Source organism: Diplotaxodon limnothrissa, linkage group LG14 (genome assembly GCF_057381915.1).
Source record: "Diplotaxodon limnothrissa isolate DT_005_m linkage group LG14, D_limnothrissa_male_GT1.1, whole genome shotgun sequence".
NCBI classification, from domain to species: domain Eukaryota; kingdom Metazoa; phylum Chordata; class Actinopteri; order Cichliformes; family Cichlidae; genus Diplotaxodon; species Diplotaxodon limnothrissa.
Window position 1 is genome coordinate 2763316 of NC_140609.1, and position 22627 is coordinate 2785942.

The 22627-nt window shown below is 43.4% G+C and overlaps 1 protein-coding gene across 1 annotated transcript; it reads right to left on the minus strand.

Moving 5' to 3' along the window:
* Positions 1–6109: 6109 nt before the first annotated feature.
* On the minus strand, positions 6110–15385 carry tbx2b (T-box transcription factor 2b). The gene is made up of 8 exons (XM_085370625.1): positions 15279–15385; positions 14213–15033; positions 13110–13377; positions 11464–11610; positions 10176–10252; positions 9785–9954; positions 8298–8881; positions 6110–7876 (listed from the first exon to the last, which is right to left on the minus strand). Exons 2-8 carry the CDS (start codon positions 14569–14571, stop codon positions 7427–7429), a joined length of 2055 nt encoding a protein of 684 aa, XP_085226751.1. The 5' UTR covers positions 14572–15033; positions 15279–15385; the 3' UTR covers positions 6110–7426.
* Positions 15386–22627: the final 7242 nt, after the last annotated feature.

Genomic DNA, 22627 nt, shown 5'->3' on the forward strand with positions numbered 1-22627 from the left:
TCCTTTGTGAAAATGTACACCGCTGTCAAGACCTACCACCCTCCCAACGTGAGGAACTTCGGGCTGCATTAAAGAAGCATTGCACCCACACAGGCTGATCCATTGGTATGCATTTACCAGCTAGCAAAGGTGTAAAACAAGCTTTGTATTGTAGTATTCAGCAGATAACCAGCGCAGCTTTAAGTTTAAGCAAGTAAGCCAGATTAGGAGCTCAAGCTGGTGACTCTATTGAAAGCGTTCAGTAACATTAAACCAACTGCATTCTTCATGAGTCTAACTCCATTAATGCAGCTTTAATTGAACAAGAGTTTTACACTGAAATAACAGGTTTTTTCTTCTGTACCAGAAAACGATTCTCTGCCTTAGTTAACACTAAAATAACCCAGAATGAGGCCAGTGTTTTACCTATAAGAGCTATTATAAGTTGACATTCTTAACTAAGCAATTTTCTTCCAACATACTGATTTAAACCTGGTCAGTCTTTAACTAGACTGGTAAAAGTAACATAATTCACTAAAATCTCTTAATTCCTAAATCAGCCTGTTTATAGCTGGGTAGCAGTTAGTAATAAACAACACTTAGAAGTAATGTACACGGTCCTTGTTTCTAAAGAAGAAGCTGCATCAGTCAAACTCCAGTTTGAGTACACTGTGTGTCTGTGGAGCAACTCAAAGTTTATCCAGTCTGGCGTGGGTGTATTTTACATATGTCTGTGCTTGGACAAGCGCTGAGGGGATTGTATGTTTTTAGAAGAACTGGCGGGTTTAGTCTCAGCATTGTGACTTGGCCCAGGCGTCCGTTCATCATGACATAGACGGTTAGTCTTTGCTAATCTCTTGCGTTTATCTCTGTGTCAGCCCAGTGTGTGGAGGCCAGGCCTTTTAGTGCCATCAGAGCAAATGATTTCTCCTGGGTCAGATGTACAGATTCTGCACAGTTCCTCTTGCTGTCCTCTTTAAACATATCCTCGAGAACTTGGCCATGATCAAAAGCCTGTTTTTGCAACGACCTGGTTGTCCGACACGCTCATACCGTGTTTGTAATTGAGGCTTGAAGTGCAGACGGTGCAGATTTTGGCTGCTGTTTGATCTAGGACAGTAAAAGGTGCCTGTTTCATTGCAAACCTCCACTGTTTCCCTCAGCTGTAATGAGTGACAAAGATGGGGGTTGCCCGGTCTGGCCTTTCCAGCCACTTCATTAGCTACACCACAGTATTTGGCTTGCTCTGATTTATCTCTTTTCCATCTGACATCTTACAGTCTGTAATTTGTCTCCAGAGCAGCAGGTCGTAAGAGCATGAACTACGATGCATAGTGTGTGCGCAGACTTTGTGCATCTTATAATTTTCCTAAATCAGGCTGTGATGTATACTTGGAAACCACCAAGGATGTGTAAATTATGCAGCTCTCTTGTAGGTGCCATGTAGTAAAAGCAAACACATTTGCGGTTAAATTTAAATATATAAATCTGTCCATTTGCCTCTGCTTAGCATCAATTTCTCAGATTTCTTTTAAAGAAATCTGAGAAATTGTTTCCCTTTTCAACCTTTTGTAAACATTTTGCTGCTCAGTACTAAAAAGTCTTTCCTGGAATTCGACAGACCTGGCAGAGCTTTGATGTACACTACGCCTAAGATCAAACAAATCTGCTTTCACACAACCCTTAACTGTGTGAGCGGTGCTGCACTTCACTGCTGAACAGGCCCGCCATGCTCTTTATTTAGGCTCTTATTTGTTCTGTGAAAATGACACATACAAATAACTTACGTACAGTTTTTTGAACTGATTATCTTGGAATCTGCAGTTGTTTAAAAACGGGACACAGTCCCAGGTATTATTATTCTGAGTATTGGTCAATGCTCACAACACACACACACACACACACACACACACACACACACACACACACACACACACACACACACACACACACACACATAGTATTCACAGACATTTGGCCAAATGATACTATTTCTCTTTTTAAAAACTGCATGTCCTTATTTAATATTGCTCCTTTGTAGAAGACATTTATAACCCAAATCCTCTGATGTATTATTAGTTTTTGAAATGTCCTTCCCGATTTCTTTTAATAAAGCAGTGATACTTCTAAAGTAAGTAAGTGTGCCACCTAGTGGTTGTTGCGTTTGGAAGCAGCGCTTTTAGAGGAGTGGCAGTCTCCTGCTGGTTTTCAATGCAAAATCATATGACTTCATAAATATATTTGTACTGACTTTTAGTAGCACGTTAAAAAATGCTAAGACTGATGTAGAATGGCTGAAAATGACATTAAGAGAAAAGTATGAACTATAATAGAATGACTGTAAACTTAACTAGGAGAGTTATTACGGTGGATAATATGAAAGAATTCAATCTAATTCAGTTTCAGCTCAGTTTTATTCATATCAAATCATGACAGCAGTTGCCTCAAAACACTCTGTAGTGTAAGGTAAAGATAGTGTAACGTGTGAGTCTAATCAATGTAGGCCCAGAGCAAATACACTGATTAAATACATCATTTTTAAATAAAGCAGCAAAAAACAAACAAAAAGAAGCATTTAGATCATTTGTAGAGGAAAGTGATTGTGATAAAATCCAAACTTGTCTGTTTTATAGATTCCATGCATGTTACTCTGTTTTAAATACTTTGCTTCACTGTAAATTTGTATTATCATTATTTGTATTATTTATTATTGTATTAATACTGTCACAGTCTAAATAAAGTCCAAATAGACGTCCTTCCCCTTCCTCAGTGTCCAGGAGGGGGCGATGGGCTAACACACTTCAGCTCCAAACTCCCCAAAAAGTAGGATTCTCTCTCTCTCACTCACACACACACACACACACACACACACACACACACACTTGATGACTTGCTGCATGTACTCCTTTCCTTATTTGAAAGCACTCATGTAACCTGAATATTGATGACTTTTATTAGTTTGCTGTTCCTCTTTCATTCTATAGATCTATGCTCGTTTAGTTTCCAGCTTTGGTGGCCCATCTGATCTGCCTGTACTCTATTAGAGCTGCATTTTATAGGTGTGTTTATTAGGTGTTTTTAATGGATCTTTTGCTCTCATGAAGTTAACTCAAAGCATTCTGCACTTTCTCCCTTCAGCACATGCCACTGGATTTAAACAAAATGAGAACCTTTTCATTTGTATGTTCTGCTTTTGTGCAGGTCTCTATTTTTGTGTGAGGAGTTGGCTCCCTGAAGCCATTCACTGAGGTTGTGGGCTGTGCATTTTTCCCTCTCCCTGCATTGTCCTGAAGGAGAACAGAGGTCTGTGATTGGACTCTTCCTGCTCCACTGTGAACCAGTGCAAAGGCTGCACCTGAGCTAAGCAACCAATAGGCCGCCTGCTCTCTCAGTAGCAGCCTGCAGAGCCACAGGATGACAATACACACTCTGTAGACACCCAGCATACTGTACCAATACCTCCCTCTTTTTCACACATACAAAACATTTAGCCAGCTTGTCAAAACTTAGCTACAGAACATAATGCAAACCTTTTTTCACTTTTTTGCTGTTTAAATGTTTATGCACAGGCCTAAAATTTTCACTTTGTAATATAAAATGCAATTTCATGTGCTTAGTATCGGATCTAATTGGTTTCTAGCGGTTTCACTTGTAAAATAGATCAGCACATTGTTATCCAAGTCAGCTTCTTCAGAGATGAGAAGGTTTCTTGAGGTCATGAGTTCATTTCTTCCCCATTATATTAATGTCATATTTTAATCTCATGAAGCAAGCATAAGATCAGCAGACTTATTTGAGTAGTACCCTTAAAAAGTGGAAAATTGATGTCAGAGTTTGATTTCCAGTGCTGCAGTTCTTTATACACTTAAATTAATTCTAATTTAGCGACAGACAAAGAACACGAGGAAAGATGATAATATGAATTTTCACGTGTTATAAATCAGAAGAACTATTCATGGTGATAATACTACAATTAAAAGTATCACATTCCGGATTGAACCACGTCAAAAGCGATTAAGTATCAGATATGAATAAGTGCCCACATATATGTTTCGTAAACAAGCTTAACCTCTGTGCCGTCATTCAGCTGCATGTAACATGATCATTTTTACAGTTTGTTTTTATTTTGTTTCGTGTCGGGTCGGTGCTACTTTAAAAAAATACACTTTTTTGTTTATTTCAATCAAATCTAATGAAAAGCATTTTTTCCTTTTCAGTGTCACCATTACTGTCGGATAAAATGTAAGTGAATAACAAAGTGTGCCAGTCGCCTCTGACACGAGCAGAAGCAGTCTGTAATGTTTCACGAAACTGAAAAATCCAATAATCATAAGTTTGGTCTAAACATTTGCTGAACGAGGGTATTTAGCTGCTTTTCGATTGCAGGGCTTGACTGCGAGTGTAGCTGTAAGAAAAGCAAATGTAAAACTGTTAATAAACTACCAGTTTCTCCATGCAGTTACATAAGTAACCTTACACCCGGAGGCAGTAGAATATTTGTGTAATCTGGGGCATGCTGACTGATGTGAGACTAGATCCCAGCAGGCTCTGAAATCTCTCCTACAGGCCTGCAGATAAGCAGAGCCTCTGCGCTGCTGTTTAGCTTTCACACAGTCCAAACAGGATAAGTTGCAGTTTGTCTCAAACGAACTGCGCATTTTCTCCTGTTTTCCTCCAAAAGCATAAATAACATCATAGAGCAGCACTGATCATTTAACAAAGTTGTGAATAATCTTGGCCTTTTTACCCCACGCCGTCACCAGTCATTAGTTATGATCCACGGGGCCTCCACAGGAGCCTATTGATCACTCGCTGACTGATTTAGACAAATACTTTTTTCTCCCAGTGTGCGAGGTCGACTCGCTCTCCCTGTTAATTGAAGATAACAGAGTGGCAACAATGGCCCCCGTAACAGAATGAGAGTCCTGTGATTGTCGCTGCAGAAAGAAAAGAAAAATGAAGAAGAAGGGGAGGAGGACGAAGAGGAGGAAGAGGGGAGACTCTCTAATTAGGAAGCGGGGCGGTGTGGAGGCTGTGGCCGGCAGGCAGGCGACAGACGCCGGGTCCCGGACAAAAGGCTGTCTGCTGCCCTAAACTCCCCCTGCTTAACCCTTTAAACCGAGACACACACATGCAGTGACACACATAAACACACACACTGCTGAGGCCTCGGCGCAAGTCACATTTCTACTGAGGATGAGTTCATGAATGTACAGGAACACACACACAAATACGCAGCACTAACGAAATATTGCATTCATTCTAAATACTTTAGGCTCAAACTCCAAACACCATGCATGTTTGGTTTCATAATACAACATTTATTTCCGCAGGTAAAAACACGTTCTGTTTCACACTCTGAGCTGCTCTTTGCTTTAAACAGTTAAAGCTGCTCTCCGGCTGCAGCGGATGTGTGCGAGCGCAGCAGAGAAAGCTCTTCCTATAAATACTTCCATCACTTCAGTGTTTCTAAAAATACACACAATGCTAAAGGAAATGCTGATTGACGGCGACCGAGGACCTGCTCGAAATAGAGCTGTGTGTACAGAAGACAGGTCCAGGAACTAAAACGATGTGACAGACTGCTGCAACAAAACACGAGAAAATAGAACATAAAAATGCAAATATAGAGGGGCAAAGCCTGCTCTTTAATTCGTTTGCTCATGTAAAGTCTGAAACAATAAAGCACGCTGTAATAGTCATAGCTGTAGTCTCAATGCAAAAATTCTGCCAGCAATTTTGACCCACAAATTTCACCATGCAATTTAAATCTGCTTTTAATGACATGCAAACTCGACCCAGACACATTTTCTTATCAAATTTAGTAAACCACACTTTTTCCTCCTGTTCGATATGTGGCCGACAGGGGGCGCTCCTGCCCCGCGCGTACGCGTGTGTGTCTACAAGCAGGCCCTTATTTGTGTGAAACCTTAGCTTAGATGACTTCATTAAAAAGGCTCCAAAAGTGGTGACAGTTGGTAGAGTGAGGTGATAATAATACTAATACTAATAACAATAATAATAATACAACCTTTCGCACAACATTTTTTTATTGAAATTGTGAGACAAACAAAAAAAAAAAGAAAAAAGAAAGAAAGAAAGAAAAAAACAAAAAGAAAAAAATACCCGGACAACCAGCATAAACAAGATATTTCCAACTTTAAATATATTTATGAATAGATATGAACGATGCGCCCATAGGAGGAATTACTTTGAATGTCTCCTGGCTGAAGTGAAATAACCTGAGGTGTTTTAGAATCCATGTGGAGCTCGCTCTATCTCTGTTCCTCTGTGTTTGTCGGTGGATGCAGACTAAAACATGGCACACGTCTCCTAAAAAAAGTCATCGATGCTTCATACACAGTTTTTTTTTCTTTTTCTTTTTTCAAACCAACAAGCGCTAAATAGCTTTCATGTACAGTATATGTAAAACGGGGCGGAAGGAGGAAGAGGAGGGGGCAGGATAAGTAAGAGGGGGTTCCATTCGAAATATATACACGCTAATATACAGCCTTGAATAAATTAATACCAATTGCATATTCTTGGATCTTAGCTTTATTTACAGATTTTTTTTATTACATAAATAGTTCAGAAAGATTTTTTTTTCTGGCATTAAATGATAAACGGTTCTTTCTTCCTCTCGCAGGCGGGACGTTCACCTTCCATCCCTTTTGAAATAATCAGACTTGCCTGTCGGCGTCGTAAGCCTCGTGTTCAGGCGTGGAGTTTAGAAACCAGGCTCGGATGCTCAAGTGCTTCAGGTTACCCAAACTTTACAGCACATACTTTCCACAGTGCCCCACGCACAGTGCGGAGCTGCAGGCTCTCGGGCAGGTTAGACCGCTATAAGAGGCCGATGGTGGCCTTGCGTGGTCCACCTGTGATATGACATGATGACGTTTAATTCACTACTTGTTTGCTTGTTGTCACTGTGACTCTCTGATAGACGTCCTTGGCCTTAGGTTAAAGGGGTTTTTTGTGATTATTTAATTCTTTATTTTCCTCACATTTGAGTTATTTCCTTATTATTCTTTTCTAAATCGTTTTTATTTAATGAGTGTAGAATTGCAGCAGGGATTTTTTTTTTCTGTTTTGTGTTTTTCTTTGTTCTGGTGGGTCTGGCCGTCTTCAAAAGCTAACCCTAAAAACACTGGGATTTCAGGGAGGACTTTGGTGTCTGATGGTGCTGAAGCTTTTCACGCTTTCCAACAGGTCAGCTCTGAAGGAAACTTTCAATACTTGTGAATTGAAAAAGATTAAATATAATTACATAGACTATATTTCTGTCTACCTGCAGCTTTGTTCCAAAAAATAGTCATAATTGGCCTTCATCAACGCCCATCAGTCATGCCTTCATCCCAGTCTCTGTAATGTGCTGTACAGGACATATGCACTTATAGTCCTCTAGTATTCAAGCCAAGTCTTCATCCCAGACAGAGAGTCTTAATCACTTGGGACAGTCTGTATTTGGGGAGGGTTCCCTTTGGCCCTCCAGGCCGCTAACCAGTCTCTGGATGCTCTGCAGCTCGTTCACTGAGTCCTTCACGGAGGTTTTGGGAGACGCGACCCTCCCACTTGAGCCTCCTGTCTTGTGATTGCTGTGGTGCTCCGGTGCTGGGCTGGTTTCCCTACTGCCCGGTTTGGAGGACTCTGAGCCTGGGTTGATGCTTCCCTGCAGGCCGGTGGTGAGCAGGCTCGAGCTTTGAGGCAGAGACACCGGGAGCTGGTAGGGGTTGAAGCGGAGCCGTGGCCTGGATGAGCCGAGGAAGGGGTTCCTGGAGAGCGGACTGGATGTGCTGGTGGCTGGGAGGGCTGAGGCTGAAGCTGCTGCTGCAGCTGCTGCCATGTAGGTGTAAGGATACGGGAAGAGACCCCCAAATGGAGGCATGGGGATGCCCTGAAAGTCGAACAAGGAAAGACACATAGTCAGTGCAAAGATCACTGATGTGGGACGATCATCAAAGAATCTCTTCCATTCACCTACTCACAAAAACATCAGATTCTTCCGTTTTCTCAGACTGTTTAAAACTGATTTAAAAAGCACTGAAGCAGTAATATATTATTCCTGGGTTTTGTTTATTTATGTATTTTTACAAATAGATGATTCTACATTTCAAAAGGTGAATTTGATGAGTGTACTGTTGTTTTAATCATCAACAAACCTAAATTCCGAGCTTGCTGAGTGTAGAGTTTATTTCAACAATCACAGTGTGAAGAAGGCAAAGTAAATCATGTCTATGTCCCTGTCCTGCTGACGTCACATGACTGCTACAGGTGTGGAGAGGGACTAAATCATTTAAGTGGGCGGCTTTCCTTACCTGAGAGGCAAACATGTGCTGGGACAGATGGAAGGGGAAGGGGTTTGGGGTTCCTCCTGTGCCCTGGGTGGAGAGGCTGCCATTTTCCAAACCACTTGTTCCAGATACAGAGGCCAATAGATGCCCCATGCCCATAGCGGAAAAGGCTCCAGGGGCCATGGCAAACTGCCCAGGGTGAAACAACAGTGGCGATCCGGTGTTCAGAGGGTTAAAGAACTGCTGACTGTGCAGGCCAGACAGAGCCAAGCTTTGTAAATGGCCTGGGCTGAAGTGTGAGGGGCTCTCGGTCTGGACTACAAGAGGGGAGAAGGCATCCTTAGTGGCACTGATGCCTCCAGCCTCCGAGTCCTTTGTTAACACGTCTGTGGTGTCCTTCCTGTGCCTGCTTTCCACTTTGTCCTTCTCGAGGCTCCTTATACTGAATAAAGAGTCATCCTTCTTCTCAGCAACGGCTCTTTCCCTCATGCGCTCCTCACACCTGGAGCTGTAGGGGGACACAGGTTCGGGTCCCGGGCTGTTGGACCCGGTGCAGCGCTCATCTTGATGCTCCAGCTCTTGCTCGCTGTCAGTGCATGTTTTATCATCTAAGATGCAGAAATCAGAAAGCAGGACACATAAGCACCAGTCCTACACTCTAACCCACACACAGCAAATCATGTGGTCACGAGGCTGGTTGGGACGCTCTCTCCAAATCCACCTTGTATGTTCCAGTCTTTGAGAAAATAACATTTAACCAGCATTTTAAATATTGTATTAATTTTGAAAAATATTCCTTGTCAGCCTGTGTGTAATGTTTTAGTGAGCAAAGATTGGAAAAATGAATATGTTTAAATTTTTATCAGAGCCCTTTAAAACTAAATGCTGAGACCTAACGAGACTCATATATAATGGACTATTTCTGAACTTTTATAATCGAGTTATAACATTCAGATGAAAATTTGAATTTCAAATCCCACGGCAGTCCAAAATTAGGCTGATTTTACTGTCTTTATACACAGTTCTTACCAACAAAATTAACAAATTAAATAAAGGCGGGTCAGTGCGTTATCCGAGGCAACCTTTGGTTAACAGGTGAGGAATGCAAACCAAAAACCAACGCAAATCCAACAGTAATATGAGTAACAACCAAACAGTTTGGAGGTCAGAGTCCTGTGGCACCGTTTAAAGACATGTCGCTGTTTTATCTGAACGCACCACAGTCCAAAAACCAAACAAAAACTGAATCGCAAAAATCAAATGCCACAATAAAAATCTAGAACTAATAGTGTAATAATAATAAAATAAATAATGCATGTATGACAATAATGCATCTACTTTGTGTCACTGTTTACTTTGCACTCATTTAATACTTTATCACTTTAAAATATGAAATTATTTCATAACCTAAACGATCATTGCAGCAGCTCGTGATTATTAACGCACCCCGCTGTCATGAAATCCAACAAAGCCCCTGCACCAAAGAAAAAATAAGCGGTAGTATCACTAACCTCGACTTGGCCTGCTGAACCTCAGCGGGCTGGTACCCGCTCCCAGCGGGGAGTGGACCGTGTCCCTGCCGGCAGGAGCTTCACTGGACGAGGCGTCCGAGTCCGCGCCCTCCCTGTCCGCCTTGCACTGGTCCTCGTACATCCGCAGCGAAGGCATGGACAGCTGCTTCCTGCAATAATAATAATAATAATAATAATAATAATAATAATAATAATAATAATAATAACAACAAATGAGTTGTCCTTGCTGAATTTAAAAAAAAGGCCGATACTCAAAGCGCGCAGGCACACACACACACACACACACACACACACACACACACACACACACACACACACACACACACACACACACACACACACAGAGCAGGTGTTATACAGCAGTTTGTACCTTTTCTCTCTCCTTCCGTTTCCCGTGTCTCTGAAACCTTTGGCGAACGGGTTGTTGTCGATCTTCAGCTGTGTTATCTATCCAAAATAGAAGGACAGGAGCCGTTTTATACACAGAGAACCACAGGAAAACACACACACACACACACACATTGTTAGGCCCCAGTGTCTCCACCTGGTCCACATGTATTAAAACAATGCCTTTGGATTAACACACATACAGCGTAGACCTCGGATTTGCATTATTAATTAAAACGTAATGATGGTGCGTTATTCACATAGGCCCCCAGAGAGAAATTCTGCCACGAAATATTCCTCTGTGGGGCCACAGAGGCCTTCGACCCCCAGAAAAATGGCGGAGGATGCTATACTTGAACAGATAACGCTCATATCAATAATTAATACGGCGGTTTGGAACACTGCTGCCTCACAATATGTGGAGGAGGCCTGTGTGGCTCCGTGTATTTGAAGGAGCCACACAGGCCTCGGGGGAGCTTCCGTGCTCCTGGAGGCCCTCCGTGGCCCCAGAATTTAACGCTTCAGGCGCTTCCAGTTTGAGTAGCGAGTCTGAGCATCTGCCCAGTCTAGCTGCAGTGTGACCAACCCTTTAAATGCCTCCTCAATTGTGTCTTTTTGCCATAAACGTTTAGAACATGACCCCCGCCCCTGGACACGAGTCCCAATTAGCTTCAAGAAGGAGGCGAACGAACAGCCAAGGGCTTCAAAATAATGCCATCAATTTTTTATTTACAAATTCAGGTGGAATGATTAGCTTTGATATGAAAATAAATAAATACATAAATAAATGACTCTAGTGTCACTTTGACAAGACAAAACTTTCAAATATGACGCCAGTCATTTTTAACGCAGCGTCACAACATTCATAACCTCCTTTCTCCAGCATTTATACGCCTAATTTATTCACTTCTGGACAAGGTAATAGCCCATTTATAGCCCGTGAATAGCCGATAACACACACACACACACACACACACACACACACACACACACACACACACACACACACACACACACACACACACTCCATTTGAATTCATAGATATGTCGGCTGCAGCCACAAATCCAAGCAAAACAGCAATTAAAAAAATCCAGAGGGACATGGGAGTCCTCTGCAGGGAAATTAGGCGACCTACAAAATCAGATTAAGTCTTCGGGGGTTGGTGGCGGGGGGAGAGGACGCTGATGTAGGACGTTTATTTAGGATGTTTATTATGCAAAGTATAGCAGCCATATTAGAGGCCGTCGGTGGAGTGTGAACGCTGACTCACCTTGTCGTTCTGATATGCTGTCACAGCCACGAACTCGGTCTCGGGGAACACGTAGGTCCTGAAGGTGCTGTAGGGAAGCTTCAGGATGTCGTTGGCCCGCACTATGTGGAACCTGGGCTGGTACTTGTGCATGGAGTTCAGGATCGTCTGGACCAACACACACAGAAAGCGAAGCTTTCGAGTGAATATCACGGCATGTTTATGTCTCTCTCTCTCAGATGCTCAACCTCGACACCAGGCAGAATCTGTTGCAGGCGGATCATCCAGCGCATTGTTATTGATGCTGTTATAATTACTGTGTAAGCAGCCTGGTCTGTAATTAGTGCGGGGCAAAGGGAAAAACCTTACCAGGCCACACATGCTGCCATGAGGAATCAGAACCACAGAAAAAACGATTTGATCCAATTCCTAACAGCACAAAGAGCTACAAATTTCACAAGTACACACGCACAGAGCGGCGTGGAGTTACTGCCCGGTGGTCTGTTTTGACGCATCAAAGACATCACACGCAAAACTTAAAATTCCCCCAAAATGGACCGGACACAAAGTGACAGTAAAGATACAGAAAACCAAAAACTTTAGGTGACTGTACGAGGCAATGCAAGCCCGAATCAGCGCTGCACACACCAAGAAATTCTGCTTCTTAGCTATTGCAAATTATTTAGACTGACGCGTCATGTTCCATTTATTTGCAGTAGAAAGCACACAAGGCTGCCATTCAGATACACACTGCAAAATGTGATAATATGCCCCTTTGCAAACTGGTAGCGTTATTATTTATTTTATTTATTTATTTGATTTTAAATGCTTTGTAAAAAGACAAAGTAAAGCCAGTTATTTTGGATAAAACACACTCCACAAATATAGAAATGAAAAAATAAAATACACAATATATGCAACAGCCATATGAGGTTACTAGCTGGAGGGAGCGTTTCGCACTCACTTCATGTTATTTCTTTCTGACCCGATTTGGTAATACACCACTTAATCCTCAGCCTCGCAAACAGTCGGCTTAGACATGCTGGGTTTTTCTTTTCTTTTAAGTTCCCAATACAATCGGGCCTAAAACAAAGGTGTACAGTAGGGAGGTGCAGTGCAAACTACGGTCAGGGGGTAAGGAGGCCTGTAGGTGCTGCAGCTCAGGCAGCTGGGCCTGGCTTTGGATATCAAGGTGGAGAAATTGCAGAGCCGCGATATTCTGCAGAACATCGAAGAGACACAAGTTCCAAGTCAAGTAGCGACAAAGTGACAAAGCTTTGGGTGTAAAGACGCTACATATTATATTCTCCGTTAATTTCATTTTAGAATACTGTAGGAGACGATGATACTCTGAGCAGATTTATGTCAGTGCTCCACGTCTCTCAGCTTTACTGAAGCTACTTGATCATTTTTCTGTGGCAGTTTCATACTAGAAATTCGCTCTGTGCTCTTTTTTTTTTCCGGATTTTTTTTCCTGTGATCAAACATTCACTATCACCCATTTCCCCTCACGTCTTCCAAAAAAATAAATAAATAAAGTAAATAAAAAATCCATAAATGTTGAAAATGTCATCTCCAGTATTTCAACACTCAGTGCAGCGTGTAAATATGAAAAATATCCTCCCTGCACAGAAGAAAGAAAGGAAAAAAACTCTATTTGTACTTACAAATCCATGTTTGTCCGAGATGTTGTTGGTCAGCTTGAGTTTATGGAAAGCAACAGGCTTGGCCATCCACTGCTCGCCGGTGGCCGGGCTGTCCGGGTGGATATACATCCTCTTGGGCATCTCGGGGTCGGCCTTGCCCGCCACCATCCAGCGGGAATTGTGGAACTTGTAGCGGCAGTCGTCCGCGGCCACGATGTCCATCAGCAGGATGTATTTGGCTTTTTTATCGAGGCCGTTTATTCGCACTTTGAACGGAGGGAACATCCTCCTGCGGAAAGAAACACACGCCGGGAGTCAACACGCCGCGATACAACCCGAACACAACTGCACATTATCCTGCAACATTTGAGCAAATTTGACAAAAGAGGCGTTGAGGGAAAAACGCGGCGCTCGTACAGGCAGAAATATTGCAATTGTCAGACATTCTTCTCCAAAGCTGCACACTGTTAGGCGACAGCAACACAAAAACACAGTGCGTGTTTCTGTGCGTGTGTGTGTCCAAGCCATCCACTACAAAGCTGAGGAATATATTTATGACCACACCACCTCATGTCCCTGCTTTTTGAAGTGACAGCCTGTTTATAAAACCCAGAAGCTCTGCTGCCTCCACAGAATGCAGTTTAGGAGATAAAACCTGATCAAAGCTCTTACCACATTTCCCCCAAAATATCCCAGATATGTGCTGTGGTCACGGTGGAAGTAGATGACAAATATTTCAAGACAAACGGGAGCTTTATTCAATAACTGGCTCCTCTCCCACAAATGTAGATGTGGCATAGTTATTTAAAACGACATTTAAAACTGCTATTTAGGGTATAATTACTGGTAAATGCCGTGTTCTCGCTGTTTTTGTTAAATATAGTTTTTATTTTATTTTATTTAAATAAATGAGCAAACCAACAATCACTGCAAAAATATGTACCGACCGTGCAAGGCCTGATAAAGAGGCTGCCGTTTACTGGCATTTTAGCTGCTCTAAAATTCTCGAGTAATTCTCCGAGCTTACTTGGACTAACCGAAAAGGCTTTAAACTGTATGGAAATAAAAACACGTTCTCCGGATATCCGTGAGCGGATCTATATGCATCGGGCGAGAGTTCTTACCTTCCTGACTTGGTAATAACCATCTCCGTTCCGAGTTTGTGAAACTGGTCCCAAAGATCCTTGGCTTCCAGTGTAACTTTTGGATCGTCGTCCACTTCCTCCTCGGGCTCCAGGCTTTTCATGCTGCGGAGATGAGCCGCCTGATGGTGACTGAGAGCCGGGTGGAGCCCAGCCTCCGCCGCCCCTGCCAGGCCGTGGTCCGTGATCGGCTTAGTGAGAGCACCGGGAGGGAGGCTGAGCGCCGGGAAGAAGGAAGGCTGAGCGGCCGCTAGAAAGGCGGACATGGGGAAATCGGTCGGCCGGTGTGCGTGGAAAGGGTGATAAGCCATTGCAGTCCCTGTGAAAACTGGATCTCTCATCGGTGCATCCACAAAAAGCGAAGTGAAATAACAGATATTTTAATGGTATCTCCCCCCAGCCCAGAGCCAGAAGGTCCGCTCTTCGACAGCACTCAGTAATGTCTGTAAAGCGGCACAGTGAACACACAGCGCGTTATCGGGGTGAAGAAAATAGCCCAGAGTTGCTGCTGATGTGCGTTTCCTTTGGTTCCTGCACCGAGTCCGTCAGCAGAAGTGGCGCTTCAGTAGAAGGCAGAGCCCGGCTGCGCTGTGTGCCTCTCAGAGAAATAAGCAGTTTCTCAGTCATCCCACACTGACTGGAGAGATGTGGCCCCGTTCACTGCAGATCTGTGACTATCTCACATGTCCTTCCTGCCTCCATCCCCAACACTAATGAACCAAGCCCCTTTGATTGCTGATTTTACGCTTTCTGGACCAATTGTGGGCCCCTATAGGCGTGGTTCTGACAGCTCCGGCCAGACTCTAGGAGAGGAGGGGGGACAAGAAGGTGTCGGAAGCATTAGCAGTAAGAAAACATGTCAACAGAATAAAATATTAACCAATGACAGGAAAGATCGGGAAATCCCACCCCCATTTCTAAGCCAAACACCGGGTCAGCCCTTAGCTCTTGGCCGGTGGAGGCATCACCTCTCTCGGCTAGCTTTTTTATAATGTCGCCTGCGGAAAAAAACCCAACCTGTCCACAGACTCGGTGTCTTAATACTCACCTTCATACAGAGGAACAGCCTCACTTCTCCATATTTGCCACAGTGTTTTCGAACATGTCACAGCAGTAAATCTCGCAGCTCATGCTCTGCATTCCGGAGAGATTTCTTCTCAAGAGCTGCTGCTCTCTCGGTCGCTCTATAGTCTCTATAGAGACTTCGTAATTATAGCGTCGGCTGTTTTGACGATTAGGCTGGATTTGCCTCACACTAGTCCAGGCTATGTTAACCGTGTGTATACTGAATCGAGACTCAAACAGGCTCGATTTCCCCGGGCGGGAGCCGCGTATCTGTGCGTGTTCCTGGTGGGGCTGACGGGGAGGCGGCGGCAGAGTAAAGCGGGCTGGAAAAGACCAACTCTGATGCTGCGTGGAGCAAAAACAGAGGAAGCCCGATGAATAATGATGCGTGAATTTTGCGAGAAAAATGAGGGAGAAAAAAGCGGTGAGTGCTCACTTCGATACCAACTCTTCCTTGTTTGGCTGCAGATGAAGTTTACTGCATGTATTTGAACTTGTTATTATTGTGTCGCTGCTTTATTCCTGCTGTTGCGGTGCTGCTGGCTGTCGGAGGGATTACTTTATTTTTTAAAAAATATTTTTTAACTCCGATATCAAACAGCGACGAGATGATTTAGAGCTCAGTCTGAGTTTGGGGCAGGCCGTGGTGGCGTGTAATCTCCGACAGGTTTTATTTTGTCAAACCAAGAGCAGTGCGGGACTCCAGGAGCCAGGAGGGGGTGGTGGTGGTGTGGGGCACCAGCCTCCCAGCACTCTGCTCTGCGGAGCTCCTTCGGCAGAATCCAGTGAACTCGGACTCGGTTTGTTAGAGAGTCGCTCGGCGCCGGTCGGCTGATGCGCCGCAGTAAGAACAATCTCCTGTCTCTTTAGATTTACCCTCAAGTGCTGTGAAGCGAAGCCTCATCTGCGGCTCTGCTCCACTGTCCTGCCTCGGTCATGACTCAGTGTCGGATCTGAGTCCCCCACCCCCCCGCCTCCTCGTTTTGGATAAACAGCTGCCCTCTCCGGGCTGGGACGATCGCGAGTGGGCCGCAGGCGTCACTTGGACAAAAACTGAAACAAAAAGTGTTAATCCCTCTGAATAAGTGTGTCAGCGACAACTGCGCATTTCCGATGAACCCCTGGAACTTAGCCGCCTCTGTGGCTTCCGCTGACACCCGCACAAAATTCTTAGTAGCCATCTAAATGTCTTCAATAACAAATCTAAACATCAAAACAAACAAACAAATAATAGAATAAATAAAATGAAATAATCAAAAGACGAAATGCTTCTAAACTACCAAGTAATCCGTTCGGCCTCAAAACAAAAAAGACAAACAGAAAAGAAAAGTGTAAACAAAACGATTTGATGTCTCCAAACCGACACCACGATTCGGCTTGTGTGTCAGATACAGCATGTCATGTGATTTAAGAGCATGGGATGTCTGCACATCTCTGTGTTACACACTTGTTGCTCGGCTCCCATCATACAGCCATGCGTAACAGAGTCAGCAGGCCAGAGAGAGAGTAGCTCCGGTGAACGGGGCTCATACACCTGAATGAAGCCGTTTCCACGAGCCCAGTGGATCCCACACACATCCCCGAAGCGTCATGCGCTCCCGCACGGCACACACATCAGCAGCACAGAGAGTGTCAAGGTTAAGAAGAGCTGTTTCAGACTGAAAATAATTAAGATGGGTGTTGTTGTGGTGTGTATCTAACAGCTGACTCGTCCCTAAAGCTGCTTTTTTATTTTTTGAAGACGTAGGAGACTTTGGGAGCTGCTCACTGGGCTTTACTGTGACACAAATGAAAACAGATTAGCAACATATGGAGGTGGATAACGGTTTTTCTGTTGGAATGCTCAACGGGATAATTGTATCAACAATGCTTTTACAAATTAGTCACCATTTATTTGTTCTGTGCCTTCAACGGTACAGAAATCTCCATCAAGCGCGATTTAAAAGTCATTAAGTCAAGGCAGCAGAGCTCCAGGCTGCTGGGAGCTCTACGTGGAAGGGGCATCGGCCTGATAGATTAACGCGTCCTGTGTGTTGTGGATTAATGGAAGCAGACAGTAAATATGCTCCTTAGACTTGTTCTTTGGGCATGTGTTTGTCAGCTGGGGATGTGGATATGAAGCGTCTGCGAAGAAAAAATGCGCCAAAAATGAGCAAATTATCTGGTTTTGTCTTCAATTTCTGTTGTCTGAAAATGTATGTTTTTAAAATAAAATAATAAAAAAAAATAAGGTCACATAGTTGTCAGAAACGAGCCTAGATGAGGACGTTTGGAGGCTTAAATCAGAGACCTTTGGAGCTGCTTGTCACACTTCAAGCTGCAGGCTCGTATTTACCGTGAATTAACTACTTGCAGGACGCTTTCCATACAGTAGGAAGTTGACTGAGGTTTTTCTGTGTCCTTTATTCGTCCGTTCAATACAAGACAATACAACTGTGCGTAAAATGCGCCTTCCGTCCCGGTCATTTGGCCCCTGTGTCAGCGATCCGGGCCAAAGACGCTCTAATTACAACATAACGGGACGGTTTTTGCGCCATATTCGTCTATAATCGAGTATTGTTATTTTCTTCCTTTCCTCCGCATTGTTCCTTTTCTCCTTTCATCTCTCCATCTTCTCCTCCCATCTCCCTGCATCATCTCTCAGGCTATATTTAGCGGCTAGACTGAGGCCTTGGCGCCAGACCGTTTAAGACCTGTCAAAGTCCCTCATATTTCCCCTTGTCACATGGAAACCCGGCGACCAGCGGCCCTCTCCTCCTCCTCCTTCCTTTCTCTTCTCCCGCTCCTCCTTCTCTCTCCTCCTCCTGTAACTACCAGCAGCTTTCCTCCTCCTCCTCCTCCTGCTCCTCTCCGGCTGCCTTTGCTAAATGAAACATACCACTTCTCACTTGTAGCAAAAGGAAAATGTTTCCTTAAGCCCTCCCAAACTCAAACACTCCCGCACACATATTATTTGGAACAATGCATCGAAAAAGAGGTTTGCTTGTTTGTTTTTGGCTCTGAATATTACCGGATGCATCACAGATATGCTATTAAAATAATAATAATAATGATGAAATAAAAATGTCGCACCTTATACATGTTCAGTCATGAACTACAGCCACTCACATCCAGGGCTGAAGCCTTTTATTTTCCTTGCTCCCTTCTCATCGTCCACGATGTTGAATAGAGGGGTTGAGGTGCGTCTGACTGACAGGTGGAACGCCAGGTGAGGGCGCTATGGTGACCCGAGGGAGCCAGAGGAGGGTGACAGAGCTGTCACAGCTACAGGCGTCACGCAGCAGACAGCCTCACAGAAATCTGAAGTCTTTCCGTTTCAGTACATTTAATCCCCCTGCTCATTTCAGCCATCTCAGTTCTGATGCTGCTGGTCACTGCGTCACGGACAGGAGATGTTTGGGTGGCGCCACAGGTGCACGGCGCGCTGCGCTCATGTACGTGTCTGACTTTGTCCAGAAATGAAAAAAGACGCGAATACAGGAAATCCAAATGATGACATCACCTGTTGCTGTTATTCTCAGGTAGAAAAAATAGATAAATATGAAATAAACTATGAATTAAAACGGGCTTCTGTTGTTGTCGGGTTACTACTTTATAGAGGAAATTTCTCGCGGACATCCGGGGGGCGGATGTGAGAAATAATTTAGATTTCCCGAAGTAAATAGTCAAATATTAAAGTTTAAGATAAAAAAAAAAAAGTAATAATAATATTTGCACCTAAACTGTGTTTGTTATTCCGCTGGAATCTCCTGATATTGCTCCTGAAAATCGAGAAGTAACGGCGCACATACGGTGCAGTATGTCTGCACGTTATCCTTGAAAGGTACACAGTGTTACCCCGAGGCCCAATAATTAGCTCTGCTGGCTGGATTCTTCTGGATTGAACCCGAACGGACACAAATTATTTTTACTGTACTCGTGCATGCGCACAAATGTTTGTCAAAGCAAGTTCATCCTTATTTACAGCGATCCTCTTAAACCTGCATTTGATGTTTTACGAATCTTTCCGACAAACAAGGTGACTGCAAAATCCACATTTATGTTTTTTTTCTTTAAGCTTATTGTATTATTATTAGATTCATCCGCTCAAATCTAAACATTTAGGAAGTTCCATGTATTATTTGTAGTTTTTTAAATCAAACAAACAAACAAACAAACATTTGTTTGGCACATCGAGCAAACAATCGCTCAACTTATATTTGTATTTTTGTTTTTAAAAACTACAATAAAGTCTCTTTTTTGCGCGCAGTTTTACCAAATAAATCCAAGAAGGAGATTCCACTCTGTTTATGTGCATGCTTGTGGTTCGGAACAGCAGGTCTAAATTCATCCTAATCAGCAAACATTCGGGTATTTAACATCATCCAGCTGACAGCATTTATTACCATTTCATCTAAATCGAGGAGCATTTTTTAAACAGCAAAATAATCTTTTGTGTGTTTTGCAGATGTGTTGACAGCATGGAGAGATTAAATTAGCAGCTGCAGCGCCGGGAACATTGAATCATATTAAGGATCAGCAGCAGAGGAGCGGAGGAAGAGGAGAGGCTGTACCTGCAGGCCTCTGCTTTCAGGAACCCGGTACCGCAAAACATCAGGACATCCACTAAATAGCCCACAGAAAACCTCTCACCCAGGGCAGGGAAGTTTAAACAAATACGCTTTATTCTTATTTCGATTCTTATGAAAACACCTGGAGAATGAAAACGTTAAAACAGCCTGAAAATCACTTAAAACGCGACAGAAACAGCGAAGCTGCAGTAAATTAAAATCACGCCTGAACGACAGATATCCGAAATATCGTTTTTTTTTAACCTCTTGAAAGATCGAATTACGCAACAGAGACACGTCACGTCTGATCACACGCACTGCATATGAATGACTCGGTCTGAATGAAACGAACCTGAAAAGTTCTGAATGGATGGCACTGCTGTCCCTCCTGCGGTCCCGCAGTGACGCTGTCACAGCGTGACGCTGGTCTCAAAGGGTGGCACGACAGGAGCCCGCAGGAACACCGAGTCCAGACTTTTCACACAGTTTCATTTCAGCGTTGCTTCATTTGAATTTTCTAATATTTATCCAGCTGACAGAAATGATTAGATCTAAGCCAGAAAACGAGGTTTCACACAGCTGCTCTGTTCAGCATCAGGGTTCTAACATATGGTTTGATGGGCCTGAATTAATCACTTGTTGCACACTAGTTAAAATCAGCAGCCTGTTTTCTCCACAATACTTCAGAAACAGCTCCGGTGTATTTTTAACATCACGGAATTCAGTCAAAATAAGAACAAAAAAAGAAAAAACAAGAACGAAACTTTAAACATAAAAACATCTCATTTTCGTCCCTAAAGCACAGCCTGGATGTTTCAGTGTGAGCGGAGTCTTCCTCTGCTCAGTCCACCGCGCACTTTTTTTCAACCCTGTGCAGCTAAATGGAGCGCTTACTGAATGTCTCCAAAAACATATTTAGAAAAGAAATAAAAATAATACTCTGCAGAATGTGCGTTTACAGCCCTCTCTACAGCTCTGCATGCATGTGTGTTTTGAATCCACGTCTCTTTAAGTCCCGTCTTAACGCAAAATTCAGTGTGTATCGTTTAAAAAACTAGTCGAGTTCGTTTTTATTGAGGACGTAGAATCCACGCCAATACTGAATTCCCGAACAGTTGATTTGTAATTTAGAGTCACCGTCGGGAGCCAATTTACACTCTCCAACTGCACAGCCATACACGAAAGAACAGCACTGTGTTGGTTTGTAGCTGAAGTGAAATGCTGAAGCCAGCTGGGAGTTCGTGGTGGTAAAAACTCAAGCAGAGAGACGGTCATGGGTTCAAATCTAATTTGCCTTGTGCGCAACACAAACTTGGGAAAAGCTGCTGAGTAGCAACAGAACTCGCGGCCCAATGCTTTGCCTAGAAGGGAGCTTGTTACTGCGCACACTCGCTGTGTAACAGGCCTTCCTCCAAGAGTGAAACTGTGAGCTGCGAGGAACATTGCACACTTCAGAGAAGGCCAGCAGACCTCTTGCTCTTTATTCTGAAAATTATATTTTGAACTGCAGCTGGCAACAAGCAAGTTTATTGATAACCCTAAATGGAAAGTGGTGCACAGTTGTGCAACCGCATCAATTGTTGGCACTTGGCCTAAAGAATAACAAACTAACAACATCTCTGATGACCATAACGATGCCGGGATGATTCTGGGAAACTGTTCAGTGGAGCTGGACACTGATCTCACCAAAAACCTGCAGGACTCTTCTTATATTCTGCTGCCGGCTGCTGACCCGATTAGTTAATACTGTCACAGTCCTGCTGAATATTCACAAGTTTTCTTCTCTAATCACACATTTCCAAGCAGGAGCTCTGGTCAGAATCAAGAAATTTCAAAGTTTGAGCAGTTTATATGTCAGGGAGCCAACTGTGTCATCTTCACTGACTGAAATCAGGGAGCAGATTTAGGAGCTCAGTAACAGCACACATGTTCCTCTGAGTTCATGTAAACAGAGCTGCTCAAGTTCAGTGATTCAGAATTTCTTTCCTTGCACTCCCACGTCACTGCCCACTTGTTAGAAATCAATAATTGTTTACATTTAAAACATTTTAGGGATTTTGGTGCGTGTGGAACTTTTGTTACACTTCACATGTGTCTGTGGTGGTGACGGACACTTCCTCTGTATTAAAATGTGCACCTCTGAAGATATTTCATAATGTAAAGTGTTTGCAAAAACATGATAAAATAAAATGACTTTCATTTGCAAACTGCTGTGTCTTTTCAGTTTATGTTGCATAATGCTGAAGTTCCTCTGGTGAAGTGGCACATCCTCCCAGCTTTGTTCGTAATGGAATCTTGCACATCAGCCTAAACAAACACACAAAGGTTCACATTTATCCATTCAGTCTGCTCACGAACTCGTGCTGTAGCCATTTTCCTTTTGAAATATACACGAGCGTACGGCACGAGCTGTTGATGGTTACGCGTCTTTTCTCTTCAAGGTTGGGAAGCTTCCACTGCAGCTCACGGTGTTGGGAATGAGATCAATCGTGGCACATGAAGCACACACTGTTAATCTAATGTCATTCAGTTTAACTGTCCTCAGGTTTGTTTTTAGAATTAGAAGTTTTGCTGATTAACAGAGAAACAAACTCTCACTTCTCTCTCAGAACAAAGAGCACGAGTTGCCCATAAAGCGTCCTTTAACCACCCTTTACTGCCTGTTAAAAAAATATGGCACTAATTAGCAGTGGTACTGTGCGCTGATGGTCACCGCTGTGGTTGAAATGGGAACATTAGGAGCAATCAGAGTGAGGACAAAAGACGGTTTCATTTTCTTCAC

What these genes read in the sequence shown, in the direction of transcription:
- tbx2b (XM_085370625.1), bottom strand. Translation starts at nt 14,571, where the DNA reads ATGAGAGATCCAGTTTTCACAGGGACTGCAATGGCTTATCACCCTTTC. An exon ending in GTTCAGCAGGCCAAGTCGAG is followed by an intron (nt 8,882 to 9,784) that starts GTTAGTGATACT and finishes TCTGCATCTTAG; the next exon opens with ATGATAAAACATGCACTGAC. An exon ending in AGCACATGTTTGCCTCTCAG is followed by an intron (nt 7,877 to 8,297) that starts GTAAGGAAAGCC and finishes TTCGACTTTCAG; the next exon opens with GGCATCCCCATGCCTCCATT.